At 36.0% G+C, this 25,865-nt stretch overlaps 3 protein-coding genes across 5 annotated transcripts; all 3 read left to right on the plus strand.

The window, feature by feature from the left end:
• The first annotated feature begins 961 nt into the window (after positions 1-961).
• On the plus strand, positions 962-11,811 carry LOC101262960 (topless-related protein 3). 3 transcript variants are annotated; one of them, XM_010314969.4, is made up of 25 exons: positions 962-1,381; positions 2,292-2,471; positions 2,573-2,686; positions 3,985-4,143; positions 4,741-4,915; positions 5,046-5,178; positions 5,720-5,835; positions 5,970-6,105; positions 6,250-6,359; positions 6,635-6,704; positions 6,777-6,850; positions 6,964-7,059; positions 7,138-7,230; positions 8,046-8,173; positions 8,287-8,521; positions 8,679-8,846; positions 8,935-9,021; positions 9,160-9,312; positions 9,396-9,506; positions 9,602-9,781; positions 9,867-9,995; positions 10,084-10,179; positions 10,623-10,805; positions 10,878-11,053; positions 11,267-11,811. In XM_010314969.4, exons 1-25 carry the CDS (start codon positions 1,302-1,304, stop codon positions 11,481-11,483), a joined length of 3,399 nt encoding a protein of 1,132 aa, XP_010313271.1. In that variant the 5' UTR covers positions 962-1,301; the 3' UTR covers positions 11,484-11,811. The 3 variants fall into 3 exon arrangements, with proteins under 3 accessions (XP_010313271.1, XP_004230269.1, XP_010313267.1); XM_004230221.5 differs by having other exon boundaries at positions 8,938-9,021; XM_010314965.4 differs by having other exon boundaries at positions 6,635-6,850; positions 8,938-9,021.
• A 419-nt stretch (positions 11,812-12,230) lies between these two features.
• On the plus strand, positions 12,231-16,375 carry LOC101263250 (pre-mRNA-splicing factor 38). Its single transcript, XM_004230222.5, has 5 exons — positions 12,231-12,980; positions 13,069-13,159; positions 14,587-14,713; positions 14,796-14,866; positions 15,687-16,375. The coding sequence occupies exons 1-5, from the start codon at positions 12,569-12,571 to the stop codon at positions 16,129-16,131; spliced, it is 1,146 nt and encodes a 381-aa protein (XP_004230270.1). The 5' UTR covers positions 12,231-12,568; the 3' UTR covers positions 16,132-16,375.
• Positions 16,376-18,405: 2,030 nt separating this feature from the next.
• LOC101263548 (single-stranded DNA-binding protein, mitochondrial) lies at positions 18,406-22,561 on the plus strand. Its single transcript, XM_004230223.5, has 6 exons — positions 18,406-18,650; positions 18,805-18,992; positions 19,825-20,033; positions 20,121-20,221; positions 21,719-21,778; positions 21,962-22,561. The coding sequence occupies exons 1-6, from the start codon at positions 18,590-18,592 to the stop codon at positions 21,976-21,978; spliced, it is 636 nt and encodes a 211-aa protein (XP_004230271.1). The 5' UTR covers positions 18,406-18,589; the 3' UTR covers positions 21,979-22,561.
• Positions 22,562-25,865: the final 3,304 nt, after the last annotated feature.

The raw sequence follows: 25,865 nt of genomic DNA on the forward strand, positions 1-25,865 counted from the left end.
AAAAGTATAAATATCTAAAAAGAAATACTAACCTAATTATTTTGATTGTGGACTTTTTTTATTTTTAAATTTTTATATTATATTATATTTTTAAATTAATTTTTATTGGTTCCACGGGCTGACCCTACCAATATTTCTCAAGGCACCAAATGAGCAGACTTATTCAGGTCGAGTTAAAAAGCCCTTTTCTTAAATGGGCTCCAAAAATCTTAGCTCAACTCTATTAAATCTCGGATTAGGCCAGCTCGACCCAATGAACTTAGCCCATATTGATGGCTCTATATTTTTTTCCTTTGGCTCAAGTAAGGATCGAAGAAAAAATCTTATTTTAAAAAAATTATTAATTTATCAAATATTATTTTATTGAGGTTTTACCGTAGTCACTTAAAATTGGAATTTATTTTCTTTTTTCTTCTCCTAGATTTTTTTTTTTTAAATTTTAAAAAGCAAAAATGAAAAAAAAAAACTTAAAAAGCCTTTGAGAAAACTAGAAAGAACTATATGTCTCAAGTGAGACAAAATTACAGAAGGACCCACCTTATCTCACCAAACGCGTGGACACGCGCCGCATTACTTCATTTTCAAAACAAACTTTTTTTCCTCTGACATGACCCAAAATTAATTCCAACTCACGATATAAGAAAAAGGAGAAAATCAATATATCGTGATAAATTAGATGAGTAAATTAAATGCCGCCGAAAAACCAGAAGAGTACCATTCTCATAAAATAACACACGTAACCCACGACGAAAATCGTAATTCAACTCGAATATTCAACTGCATTTGAATTCCCCATTTCAAATCCGCAAGTCCAGTCACATCCTACTTATCAATAAGGAAAACCGTCTGTGTTGATAATCATATTCACTTATCACAACCAACTTATCAACGTAAATGATATGTGCAGTATCTTATCACTGATAGGTCAGTATAAAAAAGATAGGCTACTGCTAAACGCATCGAAGATAGCGAGACCAAGTCCTCCCCCACCCACCTCATTTTCCATCTTCTTTACTCTTCTCTTTCCCCCACTACAAATAGACCCATCCCTCCCCGTTTTCTATCTTTCTCTCTCTATATACCTATTCTTTCTCTCTCTAAATATATATATATATATATAATTTCTCTTTCTTCTTCGGCAGCCTTTGGAAATCAAGCACTGATTTATTAATTGTTTATGTGAGAGAGGAGGAGCTGAAACCCTAGAAATCGTAGCGCGTGTGGATATCTAGGGCTTGGATCTGTGGAGTTCTGGAATCGGAGATTGTTGGATTTGGGGGTTTTGAAGAGAGTTGGAAAAAATGTCTTCTCTTAGCAGAGAATTGGTGTTCCTCATACTTCAGTTTCTAGAAGAGGAGAAATTTAAGGAGTCCGTTCACAAGTATGGTTTTATTTTTTCTTTTGTGTTTATTTCTCTCTCACACACATATCTATGTGTTGATTTTTATTCTTTTTTTTTGATTTTATTGTCATGTTATTTGTGAGTGGTTTACTATTTTTACTTGGTTGTTGAAAGTGAAAAACTTTTTATTTCTTGAAGGTGAAAAAACTAAAGAAATAAGTTATGTGTTTAGTTTTGGGGCTGTTCTGGTAATTTATCTATAAATGGAATGAAAAACCACTTGATGTAGCTGTTTCTACTGTGCTTTTTATATAGTTTTTTTTTTTTTAATTTTGTAAATTCTGGTGCAGAGTTAATGAGATACATTTAATGTGCCTTAAGTGACAGTACTAGTAATCTGTAAGGAAAAAATGACCATTTTTTAATTGTTTGTTGTTATTTATTTAGTGCTTCTATGAATGTGAAGTCATTAAAAGATGTTGGTTTAAAGTTTGTAAAAAGATTGATTTGAAAAATGATAACTTTCTGGCACCATTATGTTTTCCCGTTTATTAAGTGTTTGATTTAGTTGACATCAATTTATCAACTTGTGAGGAATGAAAACTTTGCTGAGTATCAAGTGCAATTCAATGTGTCCAGTGTTTTTTTAAAGTTTATTGTTGACATCAATTATCAGTCTGTGGGGAATGAAAATTTTGATGGAGTAGTATCAAGTGTAAGTGAGGGTGTTTTGAATCTGTCGCTTCATTTTTCTGTTTGACAACAATTTTTCCAGTGAATGAAAACTTTTCTACTGTTTAAGTATCTTATTTTCTTTTTATTGTTAATTTATAGATGTAAGAACAGAATTTAGAGTTCCCTTACATTCAAGCAACTGTCTCTGTTTATATGAATTTCTGTGCTTGAAAATGTCTAACCTCTGCAAAAAAATGTGTCATTTTGTTTGCAGGCTCGAGCAAGAATCAGGATTTTTCTTCAATATGAAGTACTTTGAGGAGAAAGTACATGCAGGTGAGTGGGACGAAGTTGAGAAGTACTTGTCCGGATTTACCAAAGTTGACGACAACAGATATTCAATGAAAATCTTTTTTGAGATTAGAAAGCAGAAATATCTTGAAGCTCTTGATAAGTATGTCCACACTGTTACTTTACACTGCCATTCATTCATATCTTTAGTAGGGCTCTGATTGAACTTTTTTTTTCTTCTTGTGTGGCACCTTGTTATTTCAGGCAAGACAAGGCAAAGGCAGTTGAGATTCTTGTGAGTGATTTGAAAGTGTTCTCTACATTCAATGAGGACCTTTACAAAGAGATCACTCAACTCTTGACGCTTACCAATTTCAGGTAGTTTTTGCTCATGTTATGTGAAATGAATATCCATGCGTAGCCATGTTGAAAGAAGAAATCACTTTTGGCATAATTAGACTTCAAATTCTCATTGGTTTCAGTTCTGTGATTCTGACAATCTTGAGGGAACTATTTACTGTTTCAGTGTTTCTCTTTCAGTCTTGGGTATATCACGAGAAAAGTAGACTGCTGTTTAATAGTAGTTGATATCTGTCTACAATTTTCATTACAGTAGAACAAAGAAACAGGAATCCTGTTTATTTCTGGACATTAGTAAATGCTCTTTAGAACTATTAATTCAGTCCCAATGTGTAGATAGAATAAAATTTTGAAAATTGGCCCATTGGGTGGAAGCTAAAATGTTGCTTCGTTTGGTCGAATATGTTTCTTTTCTAAGGCCATGGTATGACTGGTAACGTCCTTGACCCAGCTTGCAGACCTGTCGAGAAGGACCAAATCCAAGTCCAATTGTTACTGTTTTGATCATGTTCTTTGACTCATGGCTGTCCTTGACTCCTCTCTGCAAGCAATCCAGACAAGTTGACTATTTCTTTGTAGTGTTGGAAGTTCATATACTTCAACTTGAACCAGATTGGGAAATTAATTGTACGATTTAATTTGATTATAATGCAAACCTAATAACTAAATTCATTATAGTAGTAGCTCAGCTGGTAAAGATTTCAGAATAAACAATTAAGCTTTTATATTCGGAGGAAAAGGCGAGTAGATAAATATGCCAAAAAAGCTCATCGTGAAGTTAAAGGAAGAGGCTAAATGCACAATTGTTTCTGTTTGCTCCCTCTGCTTCATTTAGGAATACTAATAAATGAACTGTAGTTGCAATAATTCGCCTCGTGATATATACTGTGGAGATAAAGTTGTAATATATGAGGTGATTTACTTAATGGCCTTGCAGAGATTCATTTTTTTGGTTGCGTTTTTCTTTCTCTCTGTTGTTTGCGAACCAAGTCGGAAATAAATTTGGACTAAATTTTTTTGTTGGAGGGAGGCAAAATGCAGAATTTGGTATTATCTGCATGGTTAGCAGTAGATTGCCTGAGATCTTAGGCTCCTAGAAGTTACATATTTCGTATATGGAGTTGCTGGAATTTCTTTTGAGCCAATGGGTTATCTGTGAATGAGAGTTCTGCGCTGAATGCTTGTTGGATGACTATTTCAGTTTGTGCAATTTTTCTTTTTCCATGCTTGACATTTATCTTTCCTGAAATGTGATTTAACAGTTCAATCTAAGTCAAGTTATGACCTTCTATTTTATTTTGGTTATTTGGTCTCAGAGAGAACGAGCAGCTTTCGAAGTATGGTGACACCAAGACAGCGCGTAGCATAATGTTGATAGAGCTGAAGAAGTTGATTGAAGCAAATCCTCTTTTCCGTGAAAAGCTCGTCTTCCCGACTCTGAGATCTTCAAGATTGCGTACATTAATCAATCAAAGGTGAAGAATCTCTCTGATACATATCTGTCAAGAAGGATAGTATCAGTTATATCAGTTATATTTGTTGCCCATTTATTTATGTTCTTACGCCACAGAAAAAGAAGATATTTTAGTGCTGACTGTTTGGTTAAGTCCTGGCATTTGTGAACTTTGTATTGGCTCTATTGGCTGTACAGCTCCTTTCCTCAACAGAGGAATGAGCGATGCTAATTTGTGCATAATTGAGTCAACAAACATGCATGTGGGATGTCATTGGTCTTGACTTTCACTTCTCTTTGTTTTCTGTTAACAAGAAAATTCTCAATTACCTTGTTACTTTTTTGGCTTTCGAGTTCCTTGATTCTGAAGTACAATGAGCGGAAGTGAGTGCCAGTTTATAAAATGGTCTGTTTTCCTATAACTTGACTTAGTTCATAGATTGCAAGATAACCTAGATGTGCTGTCTTCTTACATGTGTACTTCTTGTGATTAATACATTTGATGCATTTGTCTAAAGATCAACTGTATACTTAGAATTGAACATGATGCTGTTTATGTTGGAAGTTGAACTTGGAATCATGTCTTTTAATTTGATCTTTCACTTCGGTATTTCTGCAGTCTCAACTGGCAGCACCAGCTTTGCAAGAACCCAAGGCCAAACCCTGACATTAAGACTCTGTTCACAGATCATACATGCACTCCTCCAAATGGGGCTGTTGCACCTACACCCGTTAATCTTCCTCCTGCAGCGATTGCAAAACCTGCCGCTTTTACAGCACTTGGTGCACATGGGGTATGATTCTTTGTGGTTACTCTAGTTATGATACTTTTGGTGATTTGACTTATTTATTACTTAATGACCAATGACCACGTCATTGATTGTCTCACTCAGTCAAATCATGTATTTAATTTGTTGCTTGTAGCCCTTTCCACCTGCAGCAGCAGCTGCTGCAAATGCTAATGCTTTAGCAGGTTGGATGGCAAACGCCGCTGCTTCTTCATCTGTCCAAGCTGCTGTTGTGACAGCATCATCCCTGCCTGTTCCACCAAATCAAGGTGAGTTTTAATTAGTTTTCTTTGAATAAATAGGGGCCTGGCTTCTGATGGTGGACGCCATTGATTATGCTTCAAACATTTGTTAAAACTTAAAAAGAACAACTCATATTATGAGAGGTCAAAGAATTCCATGAACTTACTGTGTAATTATATTGGCAAATTTCTCAATATTTATTCGAGAATGCGTGTAAAATATTCTGGTAAAGAAGTACCAAATAAGTAGGCTGGAAGAAAGAATACTAACTCTTGTTTTCACCTACTTTATAAAAAACAGAGAATAGTAGCTCTTGTTTACTTGAGGATCAAAATGCCTCATCAATAATCTGATACTAATAAATAGTGTCCAAAATTGATGTGTTTGAGAACAAGATTGCTCGCCTTCTGAATAAAACGCTCTGGATCTTGCAATTTATAACTTTGAATACTTTGGGTTAGTTGGCTTGGACATGAAGCAGTCGAGCAGACAATTGACACCATTATGAGTATTTGGTCCAGAGATGATATTCTCCGCTTCTACTGATTATGTTTCTCTCTTGAACAGTTTCAATTTTGAAGCGCCCCCTCACACCTCCAGCTACATTAGGCATGCTTGACTATCAGAGTGCTGATCATGAGCAATTAATGAAACGTTTACGACCTGCACAGTCTGTTGAGGAGGTATTGCGGAAGATGAATCTTTCTTAAACGATGCATTTTCTTTTTTCTTTCCTCCTGCAGATTTACCCTCAAATTATTATCATTTCAGATCATATCGAATTCATGAAATGTGTTTTATCTTTCTTGCCTTTCAGGTTACGTATCCTACAGTTCGTCAGCAAGCTTCTTGGTCCCTTGATGACTTACCAAGGACCGTAGCTTTTACTTTACCTCAAGGATCCTCAGTCACTAGCATGGACTTTCATCCTTCTCATCATACATATCTGCTCGGTATATTACTGTTTAAGATCTTCTGTCCATGTATCCTATTCTTGCTGTGTCCTCGTGCCTATTCCGCTTGGACCAGCAGTAATAGAAGAGTCATAGCTGTTAAGATATCTTCTTCCTCTTAACTTTATGGAGTGTGCTGAACAGTTGGATCCACCAATGGTGAAATAACGCTCTGGGAAGTAGCAACACGAGAGAAGTTGGTTGCGAAGGCATTTAAAATATGGGATGTTCAAGCGTGTACTCTGACATTTCAGGTTAATCAATACTTAATTCTTTTAAAATTAATTCTCTGGAAGTGAAAGTAAACTTTCAATTTTGGATTTTTAATTTGTTTCTTCAATATGGTTGCCTTTTTATCTGGCATATAGTTGTAAGTTAAAATAAAGTCTTCAGTTGTATAATTTGAGAGTTTAGTCTCTTCACAAATATGTAGTTCTGTGGGTGAGTATCTGGTTTGATGTATTTAAGATTTCTCGAATGTTAGTATAGTACACTGTTTTTCTCTCCTGACAATTGAGATTTTCCACAGGCTTCTGCTTCCAAAGATGCACCATTTTCTGTAAGCCGTGTTGCCTGGAGTCCAGATGGGACCTTCGTTGGTGTGTGTCTTTCATTAATTTTGTTATTATACGCATTCTTGTGGATGTTCATAACTGTACTTTGTATTGCAGGAGTTGCATTCTCTAAGCATTTGGTCCATCTGTATGCCACTGTTGGAACAAATGATTTGCGCCAGCATTTGGAGGTAAAATTTTCTGTTTTATCTTTCTTTTTCTTTTGATGAGTTGAACCATATGTTGTGGAGAACTTAAAAGCTGTAATTCTAACTCAATCTTACCTGTACCCTTGTGATTTAAGATGGATGCCCATGCTGGAAGTGTTAACGACTTAGCATTTGCTTATCCAAACAAGCAGTTATGTATAGTAACATGTGGAGATGATAAGTTGATAAAGGTAACATCTGAAGTGTCATTATTTCAGTTTGAATCACAAACTTGTTTACGGAAATGCTGAATGAAATATTTGAAACAGGTGTGGGATATAACAGGAAGAAAGCTGTTTAATTTTGAAGGACATGAAGCTCCTGTATATTCCATATGCCCTCATCAGAAGGAGAGCATTCAGGTATTTCTAAATATGGAAGAACTTGCATTTGTTGCTTGTCATTGCTTCAGGATTGATTAACACTTCACTAACCTCCTCTGCTGGTAGTTGGAAAGTTTTCAAAATGTAGGTGTAGAGTTCTGCTTACTATTGCTAGTGCTAGGAAACATTCGTTAACTATTAAAAAATTGGGTAAAAACTAACTATCTTTTATTGCTATTGCTACGGAACATTCCTTGGCTTTCTTCCTACTTTCTACTGTGTCAGTAAAACTGGTTGTTTATGACTAGGAAGCGGTTTTGTTTTATTACTCAGTTATCACCATCATACAACTTTTGACATTCTATCTTGATTCATCCGTCTAGGGAATAGCATAAATAGTTATTGTTGGTGGAAACTGGGAAAAACTTAATTGGGTTTCGGTTGATCACGTTGTAATAATTTCCAAGAAAGTTCAGGGAGGACATATTCTTCTTCTGAAAACCAGAGAACTTGTCTGATTCTGCATGAATACATCCAATCATTGGCTTCTATGCAAATTGATCCATGAGATTCGTCAAATGTACATCCTATCTCAATTGGAGGCAGTGTCTATATGAGGTGTAGGTGTATTTAGAGATTCTGTCATGATTTGTACATTTGTTGATGATTCTGAAAATGTATATAACGTATTAGCCTTTTGTTTTATGTTTAGACAGAAATGATTTGTACTCGATGCAACTCTATTGAAAATGGAAGGACGTTAAAGCATTAGTGATGCATTTTCAGGTGTTTACCTGCCTTGTAATGGTGTTTGCCACTCTCGAATAACATCTTGTTTTGTATTCTGGATGCAGTTCATTTTTTCTACTGCTATAGATGGAAAAATAAAAGCTTGGCTGTATGACAATATGGGATCTCGAGTTGACTATGATGCTCCTGGTCATTGGTGTACCACCATGCTTTATAGTGCTGATGGAACTAGGTATGGTTGCATGAGAATCCATTACTTACTGTATGTTGGTCTTTACGAGTATTCTGTCTCCACCCTCCACATACTCTTATTAACTCTTTGATGTTGATTTTTCATGCTTATAGATTGTTCTCTTGTGGAACCGGTAAAGAAGGTGATTCTTTTCTTGTGGAATGGAATGAAAGTGAAGGAGCCATAAAGAGGACTTATTCTGGGTTTAGAAAGAAATCAGCTGGTGTTGTGCAGTTTGACACAACTCAAAATCACTTCTTGGCTGTGGGTGAAGATAGCCAGATAAAATTTTGGGACATGGACAATATAAATATTCTTACAACTATAGATGCTGATGGTGGTCTCCCGGTCAGTGCTTATGTGTCAGTTCTATTGTTATTATTTGAGCAACCATCCTCACGATACACCAAAAAATAAAAGAAATTGAAAAAAAAGAAAAATTAGTAAATAAATTGGAACTTTCTGTATGTTCTGAAGATGGCTTTAATTGTGGTGGTTGTTGCAGAGTCTTCCACGCTTGAGATTCAATAAGGAGGGGAATCTTCTTGCTGTTACTACTGCTGACAATGGGATTAAGATACTGGGAAACCCTGCTGGTATGAGATCCTTGAGAACAGTTGAGGCCCCACCTTTTGAAGCACTAAGATCACCCATTGAAGCAGCTGCTATAAAGGTATTGACGATTGTTTGCTTCTTCCTCTTATTTTGACCGTAGTTTTATTATGTTCAAAGTAAAAAAGATTTCCTTGTATTCTTTTTAGCAGGGTTCTGGCTCTTCTGTTCCAAATGCTACTCCTGTCAATTGTAAAGTTGAAAGGAGCTCTCCTATCAGGCCGTCTCCTATCCTTGTATGTAATATTTCAATTTTTTTCTTTCTTAGTTTAATCTTCCGCAATCTGTTAAATAAGCTCATATTTTAGCTTCAAACATCATCTGTTTTTCAGTTTAGTGAATTTATCCTCTTATATTATTTCATTTCCTTGCAGAATGGAGTTGATTCTGTGCCCAGAAGCATGGAGAAACCAAGAATATTGGAGGAAGTTTCAGATAAGGCCAAACCCTGGCAGTTAACGGAAATTTTAGACCAAGCTCAATGCAGGCTGGTTACCATGCCTGAGAGTTCAGATTCGAATAATAAGGTGCCTTATCTAATTTGTGTGAACTTGTTCTGGATTTTGTGATTCACATGTAACTATATCATTTAAATGACATTTCTGTTTAGGTTGCAAGGCTTCTTTATACAAATTCTGGTGTTGGTATTCTGGCACTTGGTTCGAATGGTACTCAAAAGTTGTGGAAGTGGACACGCAATGAACAAAATCCAAGTGGCAAGGTAAAACACTAACTGATGACTGTCTCTTAGCTACATATTTATTTTCAGAAATGTTATACAAACTAACTTTTGGAATGTCTTGTGTCTTATTAAAGGCCACTGCTAATGTTGTTCCACAATATTGGCAACCGAACAGTGGTCTTCTTATGACCAACGATATTGTAGGTATCAATTTGGAAGAGGCTGTTCCTTGTATAGCTCTCTCAAAGAATGACTCTTATGTAATGTCAGCTGCTGGTGGGAAAGTGTCACTGTTCAATATGATGACGTTTAAGGTAAATCTATAGAAGAGTGTCCTGTTTTTTTAACTTACTATTGAGCCGTTTGATTTGGGAATATGATAATAACTGAGATGTATAGGTAATGACAACATTTATGCCACCTCCGCCGGCTTCAACTTTCTTAGCATTCCATCCTCAAGATAACAATATTATTGCCATTGGCATGGAGGACTCAACGATCCACATTTATAATGTTAGGGTTGATGAGGTAATTTATTCAACTACTTCAATATTCAATGACATCTGTGAGTTGGTTAATTAACCCATTTTTTATGTTTACTGCATTTGACCCATAGGTAAAATCCAAGTTAAAAGGCCATCAGAAGCGCATTACTGGTCTTGCTTTCTCCACCAACCTCAACATATTGGTTTCATCAGGTGCTGATGCTCAGGTAAGTTGCTGTTCTTTTTCTTTTATATAGAACCTAAATTTTATTCAATTAGCTTTCTGCTAAAGGAGGGATGCAACACGTGGACTTCCCAATTAGCTTTCTCTTACAGGCCACAACCTTCAGTTTTTTGTTTTTTTAGGTGGGGGTGAGGGAGGGTGTCTATTGCTTTGTTACTTCTTATTTCGTATGAGGTGTAGTAGTCTTAATTGAAATGTGATTGTGAACATCACGATAAGTTGTCAATCTGTAGAATTTGTACAATTATTGCCCCCATTTGGAACTTGATAATGAACAGATCTATGGCCTGAAGCCTGGAATTGAATGCACCTGCCAATTATGTTTCTGTATTTAGTTTTAATTTATGACAGCATGTGCACATCTTCTAATGCTTTGACATGCTATAGATAACCTTACTTTTTATGTATGGAACTTGGTCATTGCAGCTCTGTTTATGGAGCATTGATTCATGGGACAAGAGGAAATCAGTTCCCATTCAGCTGCCTGCTGGTAAAGCACCTAGTGGTGACACTCGAGTACAGTTCCATGCGGACCAAGTCCGCTTGCTAGTATCCCATGAAACACAGTTAGCAATTTATGATGCATCAAAGATGGAAAGAATTCGCCAGGTAAAACAAATCCCTAATCTCAAATTGTGGACATGTAAAAGTTTGTTTTCTTATTGATTCTGTTTCTTGCAGTGGGTCCCCCAAGATGCACTTTCTGCTCCAATAACCTATGCGGCTTACTCTTGCAACAGTCAACTAGTTTATGCTTCCTTTTCTGATGGCAACATCGGGGTATTTGATGCCGATACTCTAAGACTTAGATGTCGTGTTGCTCCCTCAGCTTATTTGTCGCAGGCAGTGTTGACTGGGTAAGAACAGATATAACATCAGTCTTTTGAATCTGTCTTACATTATTCACTTATGCAAATCCAAGTTTTTTTTTGTCATTCAGCTAACATGTTAAAATGTGTTATCGTGCACTTCGTAAGATGTTGATTCATGTACTAATTTTACTTGTTCCAATCTTGTGATGTTGTTTGTGCTAAAAGAGTTGTGGCTAATGCACGTGTGGTATGTCTCAGGAGTCAATCTGTGTATCCGTTAGTAGTTGCAGCACATCCACAAGAACCCAGCCAATTTGCAGTTGGGTTGACAGATGGAACTGTTAAAGTGATTGAACCACTGGAATCTGAAGGGAAGTGGGGCGTAAGTCCACCTGTTGATAATGGGATGTTAAATGGCAGGGTGGCCTCCTCTTCGACGGCTAACAACCATGCTGCTGACCAAGTTCAAAGATGAAACCTACTGTATTCTGTCAGTGACATTCTTTTTGTGTATCTTATCAGTATAGGTTTTAGTCCACATCTCTTTATGATGGCACACCTCTTACTCTTTTAGAGAGATTCCTAAACTTTGTTCTATGTTTTTTTCTTCATTTTTATCATTTTTTCTCCATAGTTAAAATAGTAGGGGATGTTCTCCGTTCGGCCATTGGCTTTTGGTTGAAGGTGAATGTCACAGGAAATAGCTCAGTTTAAAGGATCAGTTAATGAATGTCAATACTCTACACACTCTCTCTCTCGGCAGTTCAGTTTTTCTTTTTTAATGATATAATGCTTGTCCTGTATTTGTCTAGCATCGCATTGTAGATTGTGATTTTATACTAATAGCTTTTGTAACAAGGTTTCTTTTATTTGGTCATCTGTATGGTAATTTTGAAATTTATCATCATTTTTATGGTAGTTGTCGTCTCTGTTAGATGCATTCGATTACTCGACCGTTTGAGATATTCTCCCTTAATTACTACTAGTGTAACACAATCAATGGAGGTATCCAACTTAAAATATATGTAACTGTTGTGTTGGAACAGAATTACCTGGATGTTTTAGTAAATGGATGGCATGTTAACCACTGTAATCGGTAGTTCTATTTACATGGCTCATTTTGTTTATTCTTTTACGTTTCTTTTTCTCTGCCATTTGAAGAACAAGTAGCTCTGAGATACATTATGTATCAAATATCTAGGACCAAGTAAAACTTTGGGATGAAGCTTTGATAGTATATCTGCTATTTTTCTCTTGACTAGTGTAATTTTATAAATGTAGTCTGGGAAAAGAGATATCTACACAGTTTTGCCGTGAAGGTGAACGTTTCTAACGCACTCTCTCGGCTCAAATAGATAAGGGAAGAAAACCTTCGGTTACATTAGCAAGTATACAGGGAAATAATATATATATATATATATATTTTTTTTTTGGGTATATACACGAAACAAATATACTGCAGGCCCAATTATAAATGGGCGTCCAATCTGTTACTTATTTCATTTTCCATATATTTTGGGGTTTGTCCCTAAATCGCAAAACCCGGTTAGGGTTAGAGAGATGGCGAATCGCACCGATCCATTGGCGAAGAGCATTAGGGGAACGAACCCACAGAACCTGGTGGAGAAGATCCTCAGGTCCAAAATATACCAAAACACCTACTGGAAAGAACAATGTTTCGGGTTGACAGCAGAAACACTAGTCGACAAAGCCATGGAACTTGATCACCTCGGTGGAACATTCGGCGGTAATCGGAAACCTTCACCATTTATTTGCCTTGTAATGAAGATGCTCCAAATCCAACCTGAAAAAGATATAGTTGTGGAGTTCATCAAGAACGAAGATTATAAGTATGTTCGAGTTCTTGGGGCTTTCTATTTGCGTCTTACGGGTACGGATATTGATATATATCGATATCTTGAACCTCTCTACAATGATTATCGAAAGCTGAGGCGTAAATCAGCTGATGGACGTAAGTATTCTTGGTTTCTTGATTTTATCTAATTACTTGATTAAAACTGTGATACGAGATCTAATTTTTCTTGTCTTTTCTTGTTTAGAGTATGCACTGACACATGTGGATGAGTATATAGATGAACTTCTTACAACAGATTACTCTTGTGATATTGCTTTGCCCCGCATCAAGAAAAGGTATTTGTCTATTTGAATATATTTGTGTCTTTTGCCCTTTTTATCGTAATTAGAGGTAATTGGAGAATACTCTTACGAATATATGTTCACCTACCGACAACCATAAAACTAAACACTACATGATTAATTTACTGAATATCAAATTGTGCCTGTGTGGGTTGAATGAGAATACGGACTTTACTTTGTTCATGAGAGTGTGTAATTTGTTGTCGGTTTAATTGGCCCTCTATTTAAGCTTGCGCAGTTTGGATTGCCTTGTTCAAAACATAAATCTCTGCTTCCATGGGAAAGGCAGGTTGTTATGATTTTGTTTGTTTATATTTTGTAATGGATTATGCCTAGTAGGTCTAGGCCAAGATTTTTATTGGTTAAGTTTGACGGGTCAATGTGCTCAAGATCATGACACCGAGGGAAATGATTATCAACCAAAAACACATGGTCTATATCACAATAATATTTATGAAGAAATAAAAAACCCTTCCTTAATGTCTATTTTTTTTTATAATTGAGAAATCTGTTGGTGACCCGCCCAGTGTTATGAATGGTGAGCGCCTCATCGCCTAAGGCGCGAGGCGAGGCGAGCCCTTCTCGCCATTCCACACCGAGGCGAGGCGATCCGGAAAAGGCGAGCTATGGTGACCTAATGTCAGCGCCTTTTTTATTTTAAAATTTTAAAAAATTTGAGTGATTAATATTAGTCAAAATTAGGGTTTGTTTTCTATTTTCAAACTTTCATCTAATTGCTGCTCCAGTTGCAATATCTTCTCCCCGACTCCTCTTCCCCTCACGTCTAGTTGCTGTCCAGTGCTCCTCTTCCCCTCGCGTCGCGTCTCTTCTCCTTGACAGTCGACTCCTCCATCATCTTCGAGTTGCTGCACTGAGGTATACCTCTTTTTTTCCTCTTAGTTTGATCTTTTCAGTTCTTCTTGAGATACACGAGTCGCTCTGTTTTTTTCCGTCACTGCTGACTGCTGTGTTCTTTCGTCTCTTCTAATCCTTCACTGCTCCAATTTTTTCCTCTGTTCACTGCTTACTGCTACCTCCTACAATATTTTTTAAAAAATTAATTCTTCCATAATTATTTATTCATTTGTCCATAAACAGGGAATTGATTGAATTCAACATATTTTATTTTTTATATTAATTGACGCCTCGATTCAAAAAGGCGAGCGCCTCGCCGCGTGGTGAGGCAGGCCTTTGTCGCCTTTCCCCGTCCAAAACTCTGGACCTGCCGTTAATTGTCTATTTTGTTCGGTGTTTTTTCTGCAGTTTTTTCTTTTTGCGAGTGTTGGTGCTGTTGGATCTTAGTCTGAGCTTTTATTGCCCCCAAAATTTTTTGCTGTGCATGTACTTCTAATTCTTTGTTTCTTCTACACTCTTTATGTGCTCTGTTCATTTAATCTCCCGTGTATCATGTGTTGCCACAGATGGATATTGGAACAGAATAAACAGCTGGAACCTCGGAGAAGTGCGTTGGAAGATGACTTTGAAGAGGAAGAGGAGAAGGATGAGGATGAACAACTTGCCACTGGATTAGACGATGAGCATGAAAAGGTTGATTTTTGACGTGCTTAGTTTATAATCAACTTCATTAATTTAAAGGCTCGTTTCTGGTTATTGATTGATGATAATGCAGGATTATTACCGTGGGGGAAGTCCAGCTAGGGAGAGAGATCGGGATAGAAGACGAGACAGTCACAGACACAGGTAGATTTCAATCATTTGTTGTCTTCTCTTCAATTATTATGTGTTGAGGTTTGAATTCTTCATTTACCTCACAACTCTCTCTTGTGAAGTGGAAATGACATGGATGGGTCCTACAAACACAAAGACCCCTATTAGATAAGGAGTGTGCCCATCTCCAGTTGTTACTGGTACCCAACGTTCCTTCCAGAGCATGTGCATCATTGCATATGATTTTAATTACTTCAGAAATCCTTAAGCAAAATTGTAGCTTGTCAAACTCCTGTTTTTGATGACTCTGTTTGGGTGGTGTCCTCAGTGTTGAAGGTGACCATGACTTCGACTTGGTAGAGTGAAATTTTGTTTACACTTTATTGTAAGTTGATTACTGTTCGAGTGGAAGTTGATTGTTGAAGTACCCAGAGACACTCTGGAATTAATACACAAAGCACACACTTCACATGCTTCAAGCCTTCAACCGATATGGCATTTTAGGCCTTTTGGTGACTAGCACAGCTTCCTATATTAAAAATTTGTGATCTTGCCAGGTTTCTCTGCACTGACAGTGTGCAGTTGAGAAGTATGATAGATCATACATTTCTACTATCCAATTGTTTCAGTTGACAGTAATGTGATTTGTTTGGCTATTTATTATGTTATATTAATGGAGCAGTAGGAGGCTCTTATATCGTGATTTAACATGTTCTGCAGTGTAGTGGTATTGTAATATTGTAATTAGAACATTCTTTTTTTGATTTACAACATGATCCAACTTATGCCTTTTTCTTTGTTGTGGGATTCTCTCTTTATTTTTTGATTTGTGCTTCTATTCCTTCTCTTTCAGGGATCGTGACTATGACAGAGATCGAGATTATGATAGAGACTATGACAGAGATCGTGATTATGATAGGGAACGTGGCAGACGTGACAGAGACAGGGACAGAGACCGAGATAGAGACAGGGACCGTCATCGCCTCAGGGATGATAAGGACTATGGTCGTGAGAGGGATCGCGAAAGGGATAGAGAACGTGATAGACGTGACCGTGGTCGACGCAGGAGTTATTCTAGGAGCAGAAGTAGAAGCAGAGACCGTAAAGATCGGGAGGACGATCGTCGTAAAAGGCATGCTCGCGGAAGTGCTAGTCCTGGTCGGGATGAACCTAAGAAGAAGAAGGAGAAGAAAGAGAAAAAAGAAAAGAAAGATGATGGAACAGATCATCCTGATCCAGAGATTGCAGAAGCCAACAGGCTTAGGGCATCGCTGGGATTAAAGCCTTTGAAGCTATGAACATGTACATCTGCATTTGTAGTTTTCGATATGTTTGGTGATGTCTTTTGCCCTTGTAGCACCTTTACTTACTTTTCATTTCACTCTTTTAGTGTACTAATAATCTACTACTTGAAGCTGCAGTTTTGTGCTCTGCTTTCTTACTGCTTGCAAATTCCTTGGACCTTGTTTTTCACTAGTATTATAAACTGATACTAAAATGTCGGTACAAATTTATATCATTTGAGTTCTCTTTATGAGTTTACATGTGTTTAGCTCCATAATCATGAAAACTTGGATGTTCAAACTTGCTCACAGCTATGATGCAGATCTGCAGTTAAACCCCCCTACAGTCTAAGAAAGCACACACTGGAGTGTAAAATTACAATTACAATAAGGCTTGGCTTCACAAATGTACAGGACAAGCTGAAATACAGGGTGAAAGAGCTTACACTACCTAAAATGAGCTTCACGCTATCAATTGATAAATGGTTACATTTCTTGATATGGAAGTTCTGGTAACAGAATGCCATTCTGATCGTAGTGAAGGCTGCCAGATGCACTAAGTGGTCGACATTTTCCTCCCATGAGTATCCTTTTCTTGCATAATTCCAGTTCAACTTTCTCTTGTTCTTCCTCATCCTCATGTTTGCACACTCTCTCCTGTTTCACCACTCTCTTGTGTATGGCTTTCACTCTTCTGATGATGCAGTAACAAGCTTTCTGCCTCTTGATTGATGCCCAGTTAAAGGTTTTTGACATTTCCTGAGTCTCTGCATTAGTAACAGCACCATAGTCTGCACCTTCAAAGTCTGTTCCAGGATCTGCTGCTTTGTTGGTCTTCCAGTTGGTGAAGCAAAATCCAATCCTCTTTCTGAACCTGAACTCGAACAGCCCTGAGGGATTTCGGGGTAAAATCCGTGGTTGCTTTCTACTGCCAGTTGATGTTTCTGAATTCTGTTCTTCATTCACTTTTAATGGCTTCCCCTTTGTGTCTAAGATCCTCAGTATCTTCTTGAATGAGCATGACTTACTCAGTGTTAGCCGTTCTTCCACCATGTTGCCTTTATTCCTGGAGACAATCAGTTGATATCTTTCTTCCATGCATTCATCCAAACCATCAGCATCACCATGCCCGTCATTCTTAAAGCTTGAAGAGTCCCTTTGCAACGGTTTGTTGTTGCGAGAAGCATTACGGAAAATTGAACCAATTCCTGCAGGTTTAGTCCATTTGTTCTTCTTCTTTTTCCCCTTTTCAGTTTTTTGCATAGGGTTGTTTGACAAGAAGCAACTTGGGTAATCTCACTCTCACCTTTTGTTGCATGGACATGGCAAAGCCATTGATTTGTATATACCTTAGGAGGGAGCTAGGATTCTTCAATCTTCCACTACTATGAAAACTTGCCTTGTCCATTTAGAATTTTGGTTTTCTCTTGGCAAACACAATATCCCAATATTATTTACTAGACTTGGGAGGTTTTCTCTTCATTGTTATTGTTGCTCCTATCTTTTTTGTTTTCAATGGACGTGGGTAGTGGGATTATGTCAAGTGCCCTATTCATATGCTTAACATTTCTGTTGCTTTTTTTTCTCAATTATCTTTTTATAGAAGGTTATGTTAGTAAAAATTATTATAGCATGTAAAGGGTAATTAAGGGATAAAGTTGGTTACATGTTTTCTCATCAAACTCACCAGAACGTAATTTGCTTAAATCACAACATTAGAAAATAAACTCTACTCCCATTTTCTTTCCAACTGTTGAATTGCTGTTTCAGTCTTTAAGGGGTGGTTAAACAAATAACATCTGATTTCACAATTATCCAAAAAAGAGTCCACAAACTTTACTTTGTTTAAAATATTGTTGTTAAAAGTCTGTATGGAGAGCATCTATAGCAACTACAAATTTAATATTATGGCTCATGAATGAAGAACGATAATATCATAGTGATATAAGGCAAGATTTTTTTTTTTTGCATCAATGATGTTATGCATGTAATAATGCTTTTTGGGCTTTTGAGAAATGGTTGTGTGATGTTCTTGGAAGATGACCATTCCATTAACAAAGTTAATTTATGTTGCTTGAAATAGGTTTAAGTCTAAGGCTCTCATCGAGTTCAATCAATTTTTACTTGAACTCTATTAAATATTTTTCAACAAATTATAATCAAGAAAAATTAAAATTCGAATCAATTACGATTTGAATTTAATGCTTATTAATGTCGCCACGGCTATCTGCACCACTTAAAAATACTCATTATTGGACAAAATGGCTTTTATTAATATTTTTTATACACGAGTAGGAAAAATGTAATTAAAGAAAATTGATATTCAAATTCACAAACAGACCATTTTTTTTTAAAAAAAAACAAACAAAAACTTATAACTCGGGTGCAAACCCGACCCGTATTAGATGGTAAAATAGCGCTAAAACCCTCCTTGTCCCCTAATTCTCCGTGGCTGAGTTCAGTTCACTGCAAAATGAATTCAATGGCTGCTAAACTTGTTAAATTTTTGCGCTGTTCTCCAACCGCCAGACCAGGTTCTTTCTTTGTATAACAATCAATTTCATTGTATTAGAGTTGTTCTTTTAATTCTGGTCGTATTGATTGAGGCATTTCAGTGAACAAATGGTGGGCATATTGTAAAAAAATATGTTTTCCTTATCATTCCGATTGTTTTATTGCATATTACAGTGATGGGTGTGCAAGGAACCTCTAGGTTGTGCTATTCAACTGGTACATATCACAGTGAAGATGATGAGCCTGCAAGTAATAATGAAGCTGTAGAAATTGATGACAGTGATTTTCTTCCAGAAAAACCTAATCTGCAGCTGCAAGGTGTGGACCCCAGAAAGGGTTGGAATTTTCGGGGTGTGCACAAGGTATATAATATATATATATGTTCTTGTTTAAAGCCCTATAAGCATATTGAAGATTGAATAATAATTGCAATACTTGTACAGGAAAGAATGATAGGAAGGCTAACAATATGTTTGTATCAGTTAATGCTAGTTTGTTGAGCAATTTTGGAGGCTGTTCTTTTGATATTTTAGTTTTATAATTATCTTATTGCACTGACCTTTGTGAGGCTGCTGAATTGTTTCAAGTGATTCCATGTGTGGAATGAGGCTTGGGTGAGCACAACCTTTTGGTAGAAGTTGTTGAGAACTTGGTTGAGAATGAAGCTATTTTAGTTGAATCTGTAAATTGATATGTGATTTCTGTTGGAGTCACTCATCAGTTGGTTAAGGGGTACTTGGTCTCTCTTGGGCAATTCCTCCCTTCATGAGCTTGCTTTTGGTGCCCCATCCTAATTCATTATTTCCGATGTTGCTGCACCCCCACCCCACTGTTATATTGTATGCACTCCAGATGTACGTCTTAGGTGTGTGGGGGCGCTTGAGTCCCACATAGGTGTGTTAATTAGCACATGGTCTCTTTATATGGTCTTGGGCAATCCTCACCTCAAGAGATAGCTTCGGGGTTGAGTTAGCCCAAGACCCATTTCTTTATCACTTTCTGAATAAGTTCTTTTTTGTGACATCTCATAACTCCAAAACCATTTCCACATAAAGGAAGTTAGATCATCTATTTTAATTTTTAACCAAAAATGTCAAGGATGATGGCATAATTTATCTTTTTTATTTTTTGTCTGTTTTGTTTTTGGGGGATAATTGATAGACCAACTTAAAGACAGCATTTTGTTTTTGACAGGCTATTATATGTGGCAAAGTCGGGCAATCTCCTGTGCAGAAGATACTGAGAAATGGACGGAGTGTCACTATTTTCACAGTTGGAACAGGTGGCATGTTCGATCAGAGAATTCCACAAGACAAAGACTTGCCTAAACCTGGACAGTGGCATAGGATCGCGGTGCATAATGAAATGCTTGGGCAATACTCCGTTCAGCAACTTACTAAAAAGTAAGCAACCCCCCCCCCCCCACACACATATACACAATAATTCACAATTCAATTCCATTATATTCTCTAATATATATGTTCTATCAGCTCCTCAGTCTACATTGAGGGTGATATTGAAACCAGAGTCTATAATGATAGTCTCAGCGGCGAAATTAAAAGCATACCAGAAATTTGTGTGCGCAGAGATGGTACGTCGTTATGTTTATTATGAGTCCCTCTGGTTTGTCATATTTGAAGATGCGGGTATTGAATGGCAGTCCTTGCACCCCATTTCATTTGATGATTTCATTGAAAAACAGATAATTGAAGAACATATTTTGAAGCTTTTTATCAGACTTGCATGTTTTAATATTATTTGTTAAATGAATGATTTCAGCTAATTGTGTTTTCTCTGTGAGGAAAAAATCAAAATAATGTTTTAGCTTCAAAGAACTACTATATCTTGAAAGTTTGGATGTTTATATATTCAAAGGTGTTGTGAAATTTTTTATGGTTTACTGAAGTTTTTAAATAGGAGGAGGATTAACTTGAGAGGCTGTCTTACGAGTTAGAGCTGCAATTTCATTATCTATCTTTTCCCCTGTTCATAAGCTTTAATAAGCAAGTTGTACAGTAAGATATAGTTAGTTAGGCTGTCTTACGAGTTAGAGCTGCAATTTCATTTTATATCTTTTCCCCTGTTCATAAGCTTTAATAAGCAAGTTGTAGAGTAAGATATAGTTAGTTAGAAGACTCATACTTTTATAATCGCTAAATTCAATCAAAGAAGGCTAAACCTCGCAATGCATTGTCAGAAGAGTAACAAAATGATTCAAAACACAAGGCTCATAGATTATACTTAGAAACTGGAGTATATGAGGTCTGTTAGCAAGATGAACAAAATGTACAAAGTTTTAGGTTTGGGGAGCAACTTTTGAGATCCCACTCCTGTACGTTTGTATTGTGCCTCATTAGTTCGGTACTAATCATTAATGTTCGATGAAATAGCATCTCTGTCTAGCACACCTATATCCTGGACATCGAAGATTAGTACCCACAAAAAGAGAGGGGGTGGAGGGGGGGATCTGTACTTCCAAAACCTTAACGGTTGGGCTTATCACCAACATTAGTAACCAAAGTAAGATCCGTTCAAATTAGTAGAACTTATTACTACTCCCTTACATTTTGGGAAATTGGACCTCAACCCAGATTTCGAATTCAAGTTCATTTGCTCTCATTCTATTAATATTAGAGTGAAATCAGTTCTAATTTACAGTATGATGACAGAGACACTAATATAGTACTAGGAAAACAGTAAATATAGGATCCTTTTAAGTTCCTTGCCCCCTCCTCCCAGCTGGGAGGCATCCACCCTATGAACTATACCATTAATCTGTGGGGGGATATTCTATTTAGTGGTGTTCAAATTGGCACAAGTAAAATGGAAAGCATAACATTGCAATCGAGTCAGTGGGAGTAAATGTGCTATATGTTATTCTGTTTTAGGTTCTTTCTGTATCTGGTAAACTCATAGTTTTGTTGATCTGAGATAACTGACTCAAAAATTTACTGCAAATGTTAAGTAATATTACTATTGCTATGCATGGCTCCTAGTGCTACTGCTGTATTATCATATAAAAACTGCTTTGTCAGTGAAACAGATGATAAAAGCATCATATTTTCTGATGTTATACAATTTTTCACAGGGAGGATTCGGCTTATAAAAGGTGGTGCAAGTATCAGCAGTATCTCAATTGATGAGCTCCGTAAGTTATCTTCTGTTATATAAAATTGCCTGTTCTCGAAATTTATGAGCTTTGGGTTATAGTACCAAATGTATTTCCTAAATAAAACCCCCTTTGTAGTTTGTACCACATTTGTTTTCCATGAAATATTGGTTCTTCCCGTCTGTTGCTTTTATTGGACTTGCATTTTTCTGTTATTGGCAGGAGAAGGATTGCTGTAGAAGCTCATTGGTAAATTGTCAAAATACGGTAGATGGTTGGGGGTGGAAGATAGAGGGGAGGAAGCAGCTGAGGAGTAGGGACCTATCGTCTGAAATATACTCTGCAGTAACAAAAAACTTGTCTCATTTCCATCTGTAAGTTGAATAATTTGAGTTATTAATTTGGCTTCAACGACTTGTGTCCATCTTTTTGCTTGTACTTTGTTAAGAAGCAGGAAGAGATGTTCCTATTGGATCCACATTATTATTTAGTGAGCAGTTGCTTCATTCGCCAAAGCTGTGCGAAATGTTGTTCGAACGATCGAAATAACTATAGGTGAAACTGTGAAAGAAAAGGAATACTTGGAATGAAGTGGTGGCCGCTGATTCATATAAGTTATCTTTAATCCCCTTTTATCGTCTGAAGTTGATACTATGGTTAGTAAATGGAGTGTGAAAACTTGTGTTTGTATAATCTTCACCATCAAGTAGACTTAGTATTAAGTAAGTGTACACTTTTCAGATAGCGATGATCAATATTTTGAGGGTAGATATATTTTTGAGGTTTTGGTTATTTCTCATACTTACAGAAATTTTCAGGTTATTATTATCTCTCTCATTTACCTTTTTTCACTACCGAAGTTTTGTAATTTGGTTTTCCTCTAGGGTGTGTTCGGTACGAAGGAAAATGTGATGTTTTTTTTTTTTTTTTGAAAATAAGTGGATTTTTAACTTATTTTTTCATGTTTGGTTGGTGAGTAGAAAATATTGTCTAGTGCTTGGTTGGTGAATAAAAAATATTTTTCAGAAAAATATCTTTTATTTTTGGATTTAGATTAAAAAATACTCAGAAAATAATTTTTGATTTGAAAATCAACCACGACGACCCAAACTAGGACAACACCCGAGTAACCATTCTAATTTTCGACTCTGACATTTGACCCGGACCTAATCCAGACTTTTGACCCATGACTTGATCCAGGATTTTTTTTAAAAAAATAAATAATTTTGACAGGGGGGAGGGAGGATTGACGTAGAAAAAGAAATATTTCCCAAAAACGTTTTTTTCTTAAAAAAAGCTTTTAGACGGGAATGGCTTGGGGGGGGGGGGATTGGTGGTTGGGTTTAGGGGTAGGTGGGCGTAAAAATGTGTTTTTTTTTTTTAAAAATTGAAATATTTCCAAAAACTATTTTTTTTTGTTTTTTTTTACTTGAATGGCCTGTGGGGGTGGGGGTGGCATAAGGGGTGGCGTGAAAATGAAAAAAATTTAAATTTGCAATATATATTTTTCCTTGGTTTGGGTGTGTGTGTGTTTGGGGGTGGGGAGAAGGTATGCTAGGGGTTGGATGAGGTTAAAAACCTTAAAATTTGAAACATTTGTCAAAAATAATTTCTAAGTTTTTTTTTTTATTTGGGGAGGGGGGAGCCTAGATAAAAATATATTTGAAATTTGAAAAATAAGAAGAAAAAATTAAAAAAATGAATGGGGAGGGCCGGGGTATGATCAAGGTAAGAAAGGATGAAGTAGTGTTTTAAAAAATGTTTTCTTTAATTTCGAAAGAGAAGTTAGTTTCTTAAATTTAAGAAAAATAAGTTAATTTTAAAAATTATTTTTCAAATATTTAAAACAAATAAACATGAAAAAATTTAAAAAAAATCAAAAAATATTTTCCTTCGTACAAAACGTAGGTGAAATGATTCTTAAAATCTTAGCAGTGATAATGTTATGCTGCGCGCGTGTTTGCTTAAGAAAACATTTGATTCTACGAAAAGAAAAAAAGAAAAAGAAAGCAAACCACTTAAATCGAGCACTTTCATTAAATTTAAGAGTTGCTTTATGGCCTAATTTCACTAATATAAAATATATAATCCAATACAAGATTTTTTGTTTCAACTTATGGTAGTTTAGTATATTTAAAAGGCCAAACACGTGTAGACTTTTAAATTAGGAAAAAATTATTTTAGTCAGAAAATTTAACCAGAATTTAATTAAATATTTTATTTATGTTATTTTACCTTTTTGAACATTTTTACCCTTTAACTAAAAAATGGAAAAGAATTAGTTCATGTTAAAATAAAAAAAGATATTATAGATTTTCAAAATTTGTAATCATTTAGCATATTATCATAGAATTAATTCTTAAATTTCATTTTGCATTCGACCCAACTTTGTTTTATTTTAACCTTGAGACTCCAATTTTTATGTTCCATTCAGACACTTGTTTCCAAATAATCAACAAAGTGGATGTGTGTACTTCACACCCATGACATGGCACAAAAGCCAATTAAAAACATACACCACCACTCTTCTAACTTGCCCTCATTTTTCGTCATGCACTCTATTTTTAACCATTCAACAACTCTATTTTATGTACCATTTGAACACATAAATGTAATTTTATGATTTGTTTATATTCTTTATTTCCACTTTTTCATTTTAAAAATTCACATCATGTCAAAAGATAAAATATTAACGGATCTGTTAATCTGTAACCAATGACATATGAACAATTGCTAATACCCAAAAACGTGCCTAGAATGTTGTGCACATGTGTTTGGCCTATTTAAAATGTTTGGCTTTTAGGCACATTTTGGAAATCGGCAATTGTTCTTATGCCATTGGCTTCGAATTATACCAATACTTTTACGCGAAAAAAAGCAGCGAATCAACAAAGGTAGTTATGGATGGACTCCCTCTTTTCTGTACTAATTTCAGTATACTAAATGACATCTACTTTTTTGAGTTGTGAAATGTTCAAACAATTTGCAGAATCCTTATGAAATAACTACAACTAAATTTAAATAGGAGGAATTGAAAGTCAAAATATTATAGGAGGCTTAGTTTCGTATTCTATAACAATTTCTGTTAGGTTTACGCCATGTTACCAAAAAAAAGAAGTAATCTCCATTTAACACTTTGCAAAAGATTTCAAAATGTTCTGTTTCTTCAGTTCATTTTGTAAGTGATCAAGAGATTTTAATCTATCAGATAAAAAGAATAATGAAACAACCTGCAGTGGCTGATGTTAGCTGCCTAAATAATTGGAGTACGATACAAATGAGCACTAATTTTAGTGATGCTATAAATTTAGTCTCCTCTTTGATACTACCTTAATGACACTTGGATACCATTGCATATACCAAAATATTGGCAAGGATTCTGTTTTTCATTAAACAATAATAATTCTCATCATTTTATCGTACTTCATGACACATGCATCCTCTTAGCCACCTTCAAATTTTTGTATAAATAGATGCACAAGTATTCAAGTTATTCATTAAAAAAAAAAAAACTTAACAATTTTATTAGTGTGGTTACTAAAAAGCATAACCATGAATACTTTGGTACTTTTTCTTTTTCTCTTTCCATTTTCTTGTGTCTCATCATCTCCTAATAATTGTCCAAAAAGTGGCATAATGGATGTGCCATACCCTCTAAGTACTAGTGATAATTGTGGTAACCCTAACTACAAAGTTTATTGCAAAAATGAAACCTTAGAGTTCTTGTCATCTGTGGGATTTTACTACAAAATCCTTAATATCAATCCACACACATCTAGTCTTATTATTAGCCCTCCTTTCATACAAAAACACTCATGTCAATCCTCAGATCTTTCTTTAGGTGGCTTTAAGATTGATGAAAATTCTCCTTTCAACATATCTTCGCGTAATACGGTCATGTTATTTAACTGTTCTGAGAATATTCTCTTGTCCCCATTGAACTGTTCTTCGAGCAGCCCTTGTAGGCGATTCGAGGAAGCTAATGAAGGAAGGAACTGTAAGAACACATTGTGTTGCAGTTACTTGAAAGATTCATCTATGACTTCTCATAGAATAAGAATTCGAAATCAAGGTTGCACTGCATATATTTCTTTTGTGGATTTTAAGGCTGAAGAGTCTATCAATG

This window comes from Solanum lycopersicum, chromosome 1 (genome assembly GCF_036512215.1).
Source record: "Solanum lycopersicum chromosome 1, SLM_r2.1".
In the NCBI taxonomy this organism is placed as follows: Eukaryota; Viridiplantae; Streptophyta; class Magnoliopsida; order Solanales; family Solanaceae; genus Solanum; species Solanum lycopersicum.

Excerpts from the sequence above, each read along its gene's own strand:
- LOC101262960 (XM_010314965.4), top strand. The coding sequence starts at position 1,302 with ATGTCTTCTCTTAGCAGAGAATTGGTGTTCCTCATACTTCAGTTTCTA. Across the intron at positions 4,916-5,045 it reads CAGCACTTGGTGCACATGGG|CCCTTTCCACCTGCAGCAGC; the intron begins GTATGATTCTTT and ends TGTTGCTTGTAG. Across the intron at positions 10,180-10,622 it reads CATCAGGTGCTGATGCTCAG|CTCTGTTTATGGAGCATTGA; the intron begins GTAAGTTGCTGT and ends TGGTCATTGCAG.
- LOC101263250 (XM_004230222.5), top strand. The coding sequence starts at position 12,569 with ATGGCGAATCGCACCGATCCATTGGCGAAGAGCATTAGGGGAACGAAC. Across the intron at positions 13,160-14,586 it reads TTGCCCCGCATCAAGAAAAG|ATGGATATTGGAACAGAATA; the intron begins GTATTTGTCTAT and ends GTGTTGCCACAG. Across the intron at positions 14,714-14,795 it reads TAGACGATGAGCATGAAAAG|GATTATTACCGTGGGGGAAG; the intron begins GTTGATTTTTGA and ends ATGATAATGCAG.
- LOC101263548 (XM_004230223.5), top strand. The coding sequence starts at position 18,590 with ATGAATTCAATGGCTGCTAAACTTGTTAAATTTTTGCGCTGTTCTCCA. Across the intron at positions 18,993-19,824 it reads ATTTTCGGGGTGTGCACAAG|GCTATTATATGTGGCAAAGT; the intron begins GTATATAATATA and ends TGTTTTTGACAG. Across the intron at positions 20,222-21,718 it reads AATTTGTGTGCGCAGAGATG|GGAGGATTCGGCTTATAAAA; the intron begins GTACGTCGTTAT and ends AATTTTTCACAG.